This window comes from Myxocyprinus asiaticus, chromosome 27 (assembly GCF_019703515.2).
Source record: "Myxocyprinus asiaticus isolate MX2 ecotype Aquarium Trade chromosome 27, UBuf_Myxa_2, whole genome shotgun sequence".
In the NCBI taxonomy this organism is placed as follows: domain Eukaryota; kingdom Metazoa; phylum Chordata; class Actinopteri; order Cypriniformes; family Catostomidae; genus Myxocyprinus; species Myxocyprinus asiaticus.
This window is the reverse complement of record NC_059370.1, coordinates 41,761,243-41,772,319: the sequence shown is the minus strand read 5'-3', so window position 1 is coordinate 41,772,319 and position 11,077 is coordinate 41,761,243. Positions and strand designations below refer to the sequence as shown.

At 38.1% G+C, this 11,077-nt stretch overlaps 1 protein-coding gene across 1 annotated transcript; it reads left to right on the top strand.

Moving 5' to 3' along the window:
• Window positions 1-1,030: 1,030 nt before the first annotated feature.
• Window positions 1,031-7,315, top strand: irg1l (immunoresponsive gene 1, like). Its single transcript, XM_051658246.1, has 6 exons — window positions 1,031-1,124; window positions 1,545-1,608; window positions 2,538-2,725; window positions 3,756-3,848; window positions 4,542-4,747; window positions 5,956-7,315. The coding sequence occupies exons 1-6, from the start codon at window positions 1,107-1,109 to the stop codon at window positions 6,881-6,883; spliced, it is 1,497 nt and encodes a 498-aa protein (XP_051514206.1). The 5' UTR covers window positions 1,031-1,106; the 3' UTR covers window positions 6,884-7,315.
• The last annotated feature ends 3,762 nt before the right edge of the window (window positions 7,316-11,077 follow it).

Here is an 11,077-nt window from a genome sequence, read left to right as displayed (position 1 = left end):
ATAGTCTATTCAGACTGTAGATGTGTTTAGTGTCATATCGTCTCACTCTATCGTAGGTAATCGACAGGTTTTTGCCGAGAAGCCAGCTGAGTAGGAGCCAATAGCTTCAAATAACAGATGTTTCAACCCTCAGGTATACACTGCCTCTCTGACTCAAATGTGACTCTGAGCTGCCCTCATGAGCTGGTGAATTGTAATGTTTCAGTCTAGGAAACTTGTTTGACAACTACAGACAGAGTCACGTTCATCTCAAACAGGAGACAGCAATCAACACAGACAGACAGCTGTTTGTGGACAACATTTGAGGACAAATTTGTGGTGAGTCTGAGCTGACTTTATTTTTAAGATGATTTTGGGGGATAACAAAATCAAAACTGAGTTGGCAATTAAATGATGATGTTGTCATATAGATGGGTCGTTGACATAAAATACTTTTGGAGAGTGCCATGTGGTTTGACGTGCTATATTCCATCTTAAGCTATTTTAAACAGCATGTTACGAATTCTTTTAAATGTATTATTAGACATGCATCTTTTATGACCTTAACTGAAAGATTACACAGAATATTTGTACTTTTAAAAATGCATTAGTACATTTATATAAATTAACTTTAAAAATTTTTTTAAAAAGCCCATAGACACATAATGCATTAACTACCCTGATTCATAATACCGTGATATCTCAAAAAGTGTAATGCCCATGTTCTCGTATTACGAAGATTACAGAAAGAAGAAACTTACCTAATGAAGATTGCTGATCTGTATTGAAGTGTTGAGAATGTTTTAAGTTTATAGAAACATACTCAATGGAGATAGGAGGAGCTACAGTGATGCCATCCAACCCATGCCCTCTCATCAATGATGACATCACTGACCCTTGCAAAAGACAAATTGTTTCCTTCTGTGAAATCCCACCTATAGACCTAAAAATAACAATACTTTGGAAGTTCCAGCCCCGGTTCTTCTATGTGTTAAGTGGGTGTGTCACTGACTTTTGTGGTCCGGTACTGTATAAAAAGGAGATTGTGGACACACCTGACTCCAGCATATGAGCATCCTCTATCTACAAGATATCCACGGCAAAAAGATAAGAGAGAAGAAGACAACATGCTTTCAACTGTACAGGTAGAGGAAATTTATGTTATCATGTTGTGTTAATATAAGTTCCGGGTTAATATGTGTTTGCTAGTTTTATAAAGTAAAACAGAGTTTAAAAAAAAACAGTACAAGATTTGTAAATAATGGTATTCAGGACATTTTACAATAAATGTTCTTATGGATTTAAAAAAAAAAAATGTTTTATAGACGGAAGAACTATGATGCATAATTTCACTTGTTGATGAAAACTGAAAACTGGTCTTTGCATGGTTTTAAACAAAGAAGTGAAACATGTCTAATGTCAATTTTGACACTGCATTTTATCTGTGCTTCTGCTTAAAATAGGATTGAAAACAAACAAACAGGATAAAACAATTAAACAAAACAATTTATCAAAAACTATATATACAGTATATAATTCACTCAAACATAATTGTTTGTACACAGAGGTCTACCAGATACCTGTCTGTTTTGTCTACTGCTCGAGGACTTCATAAGTCTGCACTAGATGGTGAGTAAGCTCTACTTCTCAACACACGCGCTTACTTCCTTTAAAGTGCTGCTTATCAAGGTAGGGGTGTAATTTACTAAAAGTAGACTGTTTATGTCACTTTATTTTGGGTCTGCAGTGTTACAGTCGAATAAACTCAATCAATTTATTAACCACACTCTCCTAACCGCCTTCTCTCGCTGTGTAACGTTAAAGTCTGATTTGTTTTAGTGAATTTATTAAACAGTCATTTTAATGAATCTGTTCTTTCGGACAGAATCAAAAAATGATCCTCCGATTTTGAGTATCTGCGCAGAAGTTTGTGTGCTGGTTTGGAAAATCTGATCTATCCTATTGAATTGGTTAGTTCGGATGTAAATGTAAATGAATCGATTCAAATAGCAATCCAGTGATTGTGCACACTCTGTACACAGTATTGTAGGCCTTGGCCTTATTTATTTTATTTATTTATTTTAGTGAAATATTTAGTTAAATGCTGATGCTCATACCTATTTGTTTTTTACTCAGTTATTTAAATTATGGTCTATTCTAGTTAGTTGTTTTTGTTGTATTCAGTGAAAATATATCTGTACAAGTTTCCTGTCACCCAAATTGAAATTCAAATCAAATGTCCTCATTGTTTTTGTGCAATAAAACACTACTCCATATTATATCAATTCTAAATAGTAACATTGTATAGGTATATATTGCACCCTTAAGTGGATAGCTTAATAGCTTGTTGTGTAAAACGACTTTAAATTATGAGCATAGCTTGTAGCTTGACTGGCCAACATGGTATACAACATGGCATTTGGGCTTGGAATTTAGATAAACATTTATCTAATGTGACTAATCTTATCCACAAATAGTCACTGGCACTAAGAAAGAAATGGTGCTGTCCAGATATGTAAAGTTTTAATGTTAATTTACAGTGTCTTGTTTCTTTGTAGTGGCCGAGCGCCCTGCCCCTGAAGAGACCGTGACCAGCAGCTTTGGCAGGTTCATTCAGAGCGTACAGCCAAGACATTTGTCCCCAACCTTGCTGCACCGCAGCAAACGTATGGTGTTGGACAGCATTGGCGTTGGGCTGTTGGGGAGCACTACCGATGTATTTGAACTTGCCCTGCAACACTGCCAGGTATGGCACAGTGCCAGAAGGAAATAGAACTTCATAATGGTATTAACATGAGATGACTAGGATATGATTGACAATTATTTTTAGTTGTGTTTGCTAAGCAAGTGTCACAATTACAATTGCTCATTCTTAGGTTTAGTGATTTGAACCAACCCCTAAACCCAAGTATTAAACTTAGGTGCATAATTAAAGAATGTTACTTACCTCAATTGTGCAGCATATTGGGCCTGGCGAGGTATGCTATTTGCAAAGCAATCAAACACATGGCTAACAGTAAGATAGGTGAAAAGGCTCATAAATTTACATTGAAGAGGGACCCGAGTGATATCTGGTGGTCAGAATTTCAGAAGAGACTTGTGGGTGGGCTCTTTTGACTTGGGCCAGCAAGCAACCACCTAGCAATACCCTAGAAGCAGCATAGCAGTATGCTAAAAATCACTCAGAACACCTTAGCAACTACCACTAACACCTTAGCATTGTGGTGGCAACTTTGCACAAGAAAGTACCCCTCACATTTTTGTCAGAAAATGGAAACATCTACAGTAGTTATATATCTGTGCTGCATCTAGATATATCTATGCATATCAGCATTCAGAAACACAAGTTAGTTCGGTGTAATACATTTTTTCAACTAATTCATGTTTATGGGAATGTTAAGCAGCAACCATGTGTAAATGAGAGACTTTCATAGATGAGGTGCAAGCGAGAGAGTAAACAACCTGTTTTTCTTCATCATCTCATTAGTTAAATTCAGCATGAGCACTATTTTTAGTAGAATTATAAGTACAGGCATTCATTTCAGGCAGTCCCTTGAGTAATGGCATAACCTTTATAGTGTACATTTCTTCGCTGCACATAGTAGTTAGATTGTCTGTGTACTGTCTTCTTGACTCGAGTTTATGCATATTTTTCCTTCTGTGCTGACAGAGGCCGGGTTGCCTTCAGTGCTTCAGTGATGTTAGCTGTCTCTGATATGTGTATGTGTGTGAATTCACTGGATTAACTGACCAGATCTTTACTCCTTTTCCCAAAGCACATGTATGCTCCCGATGACATCAGCTTCGTCTACGGGCGCCAAGGCCTGAAGCTCTCTCCAACCCTTGCAGCTTTTGTCAATGGAGTAGCGGTGAGTATTAGCATGTATTCAAGAATGTAATAAGATATTTAAAGTTTAATTTAAATTTTGGTGAAGGGAAACATGAGACCCTCAATGCCTTTGGTGATAACAGCTCTGGTTGTTTTTAAAAGATCCTAGTTCCTCTTAGGATGAATATGTAGTAAAAATTATTCAGCATCCTAGACACGACTTTTGCAGACAGTCCAGTTTTGCAATCCCTGAAATAAGTATCTAACCAGGAGAGTCATTAAACCGTGGCATTATAATCTTGTTTTGTACCATTCAGCACCCAATTTTTGGTACAATAAAGTTATCTGGCCAAATATTATAAGGGGAAAAACAAATTAAAGCATCATGAAACTTTAGCACTGTGGAACTTTTTTGGACTGAAGAAGCATCCATGTAGTTTTAGGAGGAATTTTTGAAGTGAACCTTCTAAAAAGAGTGTTTGACCAAGTGGTACTCCAAGAAGTATTGCATATGCTAGAATTTATATTCGAAATTTCGAAACTAGACAGACTTTAGGACTTGCTCATACCACCTGCGGTCATGCACAAGTTGTTCCTTTCCACTACTTTGTTATGCCAAGACTAGTCATGATGAGGTCTGAAAGCAATGATGTGCAATGGGCCATGGATGGGAAATGCAATCTATATCTACACTTTAGAGCTTTTATGATATAGTTGGTTTGGTTTTCCACAGGCTCACTCAATGGACTTTGACGACACTTGGCATCCTGCGACCCACCCCTCTGGAGCAGTACTGCCCGCCCTGCTAGCTATAAGCGACATGTTGCCAACCAACAGCAAACCAAGTGGCCTTGAATTTCTCACCGCCTTCAATGTGGGCATTGAAATACAGGGTCGACTCATGAGATTCTCAAATGAGGCTCAAAACATCCCTAAGAGGTTAGAGTCCCCCTCTTTGTCCAATTTTCAAATAAAGTTACCAAGAGCAATAATTATATTTTAAAAGTACAGAAAATGTCATGAGAACAGGTTCAGCATTCTACTAATTCAAAAACACACAGCTGGGAGGGTCAGGGAAATGCAGATTCAGTTTGAAATGAAACTACTCAAAACTCCTTAATTCAGGTGTTTATGAAAAGCAGTTATATTTGTGCTCCGAGAATGGAGTTAAATGGCTGGTAATGTGTTATTTCTTGAATGAATGCAAAACAGAATCCAACTAAGTTTTAAAAATAATGTCAGAAATCGATGGCTGTGACAAAAAAAAAAAAAAAGAGAGAATATCAGTGTTGATACCAAAGTCTGCAATCACTAGTCAGAATTTTCAATATGAACTCAAGTATTTCTAATCCAATCAAATTATCCCAAAACCAAATTATATAAACTATGCTATCCACATTCATTTCATAGCTCTATACCCTTACAGTATGTCAACAATTGTCTCGTTTCGTCCCAAGGAATTATAGGAGAAACATCTGAGACAAAGTTTATTAAAACAAAACCGAGAACACCATTGAATCTCCCGAGATATGAAAGAGCAACTTTTTAGCAATACAGTTTTTCCAACTGGGGTCCAGGGACCCCCAGGGAGGTTCTTGGAGGGTCCGTGAAAATGTTTTACCCAAAAATGTAAGTGTAAAATGTAATGTTGACATTATTACCGTTTCATTCTAAAATCATGCGATTAATCACAATTATTTTATTCTATTGACAGCCATAGTAATATTGACAGGCAACAGTCAGAAAAAAACAACTAATTTGCATATAATTTCATGTATTATAAAAAAAAAATGTCTTTATTGCAAGAAACAAGCTGCTTTGGAACAATATTTATTCTGGAATGCACTATACAAATAAATTTGAATTGAAATGAAAATGTTTAAACATCTAACATTGATAGAAAAAAGACACACTTAATAAAAAGTATGGTAATCCATGACATCAAAACGTTTGAAAATCCCAAGGTCTATAACAGCAGTTTTCCTATTACTTTTCTCCAATTACAGTTGAAAATGACTATAAAAATGAAAAAGGAAATTAGACAATGGCCATTTTCCTTGACAAGAAACAGTTATGTTGCTGGAATCCAAAGTTTCATCAAAGCTCTGAAAATACTGACTTTGCTCTCTCTCTCTTTGTACTATAAGGTTCCATCCACCCAGTGTAGTGGGCACCCTGGGTAGTGCCGCTGCCTGTGCCCGCCTCCTTTCTCTGGACCGCAATCAGTGCAGTAATGCATTAGCCATCGCTGCATCGCTGGCAGGTGCACCAATGGCTAATGCTGCAACACAGTCCAAACCACTCCACATTGGTAATGCGTCTCGTCTGGGTCTTGAAGCAGCCCTGCTGGCATCTCGCGGGCTTGAAGCAAGTCCTCTGGTCTTGGATGCGGTTCCTGGGGTATCTGGTTTCAGTGCATTCTACGAAGACTATGCCCCACACCCCATCAGTTCCCCGGAGGACGAAGAGCACAGCTTCCTTCTGGAAAGTCAAGACATTGCTTTCAAACGCTTTCCCGCCCACCTCGGAATGCACTGGGTCGCGGATGCTGCCGCCATTGTGCACAAGGCCCTGGTTGGCCTTAGAGGCGGAAGCATCTCTCCAAACTTGGTGCAGGACATCTTGCTCAGGGTGCCGATCTCCAAGTACATCAACCGTCCCTTCCCGGAGTCAGAGCACGAAGCGCGACACTCCTTTCAGTTCAACGCCTGCACTGCTCTGTTGGATGGGGAGGTGACGGTGCAGTCGTTCCACTCTGACGCCCTCCACCGGCCTGAACTCCATGTGCTCTTGTCTCGAGTCCGCTTGGAGCACCCGCATGACAACCCGGCAAATTTCAACATAATGTATGGTGAGGTGGAAGTCACCTTGATAAGTGGAGATGTTCTACGGGGGCGCTGCAACACCTTCTACGGTCACTGGAGGAATCCGCTCAGTGAGGAAAGCCTTCGTAAGAAGTTTCGTAATAATGCCTGTGCGGTGCTGACGCCTGAGAGAGTGGAGAGGCTCATCGATGCTGTAGAAGGCCTGGAACATCTAGATGACTGCAAACCACTGCTCGCACAGCTGCAGTAAACAACATGGTGCTTTTGGTGCTAATACCACAGCATTAATGTAACATAAATCGTGGAACTTTTCGTGAAATGCAATGAAGCATTTTGAATTTTTATGTAATTAGATGTAGTAGTTGAGCAATGTACTGTACACTCTTTTTCCAAAAGTGATGTATATAAATTAAGAGTTCTGAATTATCTTATTTTGCTTATTCTGCTGTCTGTTTTCATGTGAGTTTTTATAATATTTTAGATTTTTCAAATGTCTATGGCAACAGTTGGACATTAGTTTGTAAATATAAACAGAAGCTTTCATCTTGAAAGTTATCTTTTTAGTATCTGTATAGTAAATTCTTGATGACTTTTGCTATAATTGTGTTAATAGTTGTGATTAATCAATGTTTGATCTTAAATACATTTGCAACTCAAATAAATTTCAATATTTATTACGATACATTATTTATCGTCCACCATTTTTTTCCGTAGACAAAAAACAAACAAACAACCCCACCCCCCCACCCCTTACTGCTCATTTTACTTACTCAAGAAAAATATTTTTGAATAGTTGACCCAAAGATCTATAATCCATAAAGTTATTTCTTCTCCAAATTTAAAAATTAGATTGCAAATTGGTAGTTTCCTTTGGAAAATACAATCTCAACGCTTTAGTGAATGACCATATTTTTAAGAACTGGAACTGATTAATGATTTAAGGATAAATGCATTTTTAATGGGCTGTGCAGTGTGAGAAATTAAAGGAATATTCTGGGTTCAATACAAGTTAAGCTCAGTCGACAGCATTTGTGGCATAATGTTGATTACAACAAAAATTCATTTCGACTCATCCCTCCTTTTCTTTAAAAAAGCAAAAATCGAGGTTACAGTGAGGCACTGACAATGAAAGTGAATGGGGCCAGTTTTTGGAGGGTTTAAAAGGCAGAAATGTGAAGCTTATGATTTTATAAAAGCACTTACAGCACATAATTGGTGATTCTATTGTACAGAACGTGGAAATAGAGACTCCAGCCACTATTGTTAAATGCATTTCGGGTACCAGAGCATCTGACATCAAATAAAATGTACAAGTGCTGGCTAATGCTAAACACAGATTTTCTCAAATTGTCATTCATGTCGGCACTAATGATGTCCGGCTTCGCCAGTCGAAGATCACTAGAGACAATGTTAAAGAGGTGTGTGAGCTTGCAAAAACTATGTCAGACACTGTAATATGCTTGGGCCCCCTCCCTACTCATCGTGGTGACGAGGTTTATAGTAGATTAGTGTCATTGAATGGCTGGATGTCTAAGTGTTATCTGGAGGATAGCATAGGATTTATAGACAATTGGAAGAGTTTTTGGGGTAGACCTAACCTGCTAAAGAGAGACAGACTCCATCCCTCCAGGGAAGGTGCCACTCTCCTCTCTTGCAAATTGGCTCATATTTTTAATAATGATAGTATCTGACTAACTGGGGCCCAGGTCAGAAAGCAGACAAACTGGTTAATCTGGACGTCTGCTAGCTGCCTTGAGACGTCACACAGGTCACATAAACTACAACACATAGTATCACCTAGATATCATATAGAGACTGTGTCTGTTCCCCGGACTACCAAACACAAAACTCTCACTAAATCATTTAGAAAAAATTTGATTAAGGTCAAACTTGATTTATTTTTTTTAAAAAATACAAAAATAAAGATAAACATCATATAAAGGTAGGGCTACTAAACATTAGATTTCTTTCTACCAAAGCACTAATTGTAAATGAAATTGTTACAGATCATAGTTTGGATGCGCTCTGTTTGACCAAAACCTGAAATAAACCGGATGAATATATTAGTTTAAATGAATCTACTCCCTCAGGTTATTGTTATAAACATGAGCCTTGTCTGAAGGGTCGAGGAGGAGATGCTACAATTTACAGTGAAGTTTTTGGTGTTACTCAGAGGACAGGATATAAGTTTAAGTCTTTTGAACTAATAATGCTTAATGTAACACCAATATAAATAAAAAATCTCTGTCATCTTTTGCCCTTGCTACAGTATATAGATCACCCGGGCCGCATTCTGGTTCAGATCTAGTAGTTAATGTAGATAGAGCTTTAATTGTTGATGACTTCAACATTCACATAGATAATGAAAATGACATGCATGATTAGCATTTATCGATATTCTCAACTCTCTTTGAGTCAGACAAAATGTGATAGGACCAACTCATCGCCATAATCATATGCTAGATTTAATTCTGTCATATGGAGTTGATGTTGATACTATAGAAATTCTACCGCAGAGCGATGACATCTCAGATCATTACCTTGTCTCTTGTTTGTTGCGATCAGCTAATGTCTCTCAATCTACACCACGCTATCGTTCAGGTAGAACTATTCTTTCAACCACTAAAGATAGCTTCACTAATAATCTTCCAGAATTGTCTCACATACTCAGTAAGCCAAAAAGTCTAGAAGAACTTGATGAAATAACAGAAAATATAAATAGTTTTTAAAGAGATAAAAGATAAAAGCCCCGCACCATGGTACAATGATCACACTCATGCTCTCAAGAGAGCAGCTCAGAAAATGGAGCGCAAGTGGAAGAATACAAAATTAGAGGTATTTCACGGTGCATGGAAGGATAGCCGGCCAGATCCAGCTCCGTTCCTGCTTGGTGTCGGACTCCACTGCTATGTGACGCTGAGAGATGATGACAAACTACAGCTGGTGCTAGCCAGACATCACTTCAGTTTTTTGACTTCAGAGGATGAACTGATGCCAACTCTAAGACATGGGATAATTCATATGCCACTGCCTGAACATTGGATTTAGGATGGACCCCACCAAACCTCATCGAAAATACCTGCAGGTTAGACTTGTGGCATCCTCCACTGTATTCTCCCCCATCGACATTCTCAGGAAGGCACATTTGTAAACGTGTTCAGCGGGAGATGATGTAAACATAGAAAAGGTGCACAGCGGTTAAACCCATCCGTGCAGCGCATGGTGATTGAGTGCAAACGTTCCTCCTCCAACCTGCTTTTTGGAGGGGGCAAAGCAAGGATAGTGTGGCACAGGGGTTAAAGTTCAGGGCTGTTAACAGAAAGGTTGTTGGTTACAGTAAATCCCCACAAGGAGTGAGTCATGAGTAAGGCCCTTAACTCATGGCTTCAGGGAGATTGTTTTTTGTGTGTGTACCTTGGATAAAAGTGTTTGCCATTTAATGACTTACTGGTATAGTGGATCTGGATTAAGAGAACAAAGGGTACCATTTTGAACTCAAGCAGGAACAACCCATTAAACAAAGTAGAAAATTGTATCCTTGAGCAATGCACTTCAACCCAAGTTGTCTTTATAGCCAGATAGCAGAATGGGTGAAGCAACACAGTACCACAGAATGTACAATTTCTCTTAAAACACTATCATGCAGGCATTTCATGTTTTGATAAATCGACAAATGACATGCCCATGAACTAAAATATAAATCAAATGTAATAATTTAAACAGGGCTATACAAAGAATCACAACAGCTCAAATAATAATATAAAATAAGCATAAATATAAGCAAGAACTCTGGGATTACACATTATATTTTGCACATCAATTGTTAGTATTTTCACGGTCTGACTGCTGACAAAAGACTTCGATCAATGTGTGAAATCTGTTGATAATTCTGTGTTAGAAACATTCGCATTTCCTGCATCGGTTCAGTATGAGAAATGCAGCGACTGAATTTTGAATCAGTGTCCAGATTGCAACCGGATCATTCTATATAAAAAGGCTCTTGGTAATTTTTTTAAATTTATTTCAGCAATAATTTTAAATTTGACCCCTGGCATATATTTAAAAGGCTAAGTTACATTTACCTTTGCACTGGGAAATTCTTCGCCACCGGAAGTCCATCAAGAGAAATCCCGTTGAGATGATTGTTTTCGCTTGCGGAATTTCGCTGTGCGAAGATAAATGTTACCACGTCTTAAATCTAATACATTTTTTTATTTACATTTGTTGTGAGTTGTATATGTTTGTATGCACCTTGTATATCCATAAGTTAACAATTTATAACAAATAAAATTATAAAGAGTATATATATAAACAAACAAGCGTCATGCACCACTTTGACAATTATGGCGTGGCCACATACAATCATCTAAATGGACATTTCCGCGAACACAAATTTCGCACAATGCACTTCCGTTGGCAAAGAATTTCCCCCCACGGATTTCAC

Coding starts and splice junctions, on each gene's coding strand:
- irg1l (XM_051658246.1), top strand. Junction 2,726..3,755: donor TTGCCCTGCAACACTGCCAG/GTATGGCACAGT, acceptor CTTTTCCCAAAG/CACATGTATGCTCCCGATGA. Junction 4,748..5,955: donor GCTCAAAACATCCCTAAGAG/GTTAGAGTCCCC, acceptor TTGTACTATAAG/GTTCCATCCACCCAGTGTAG.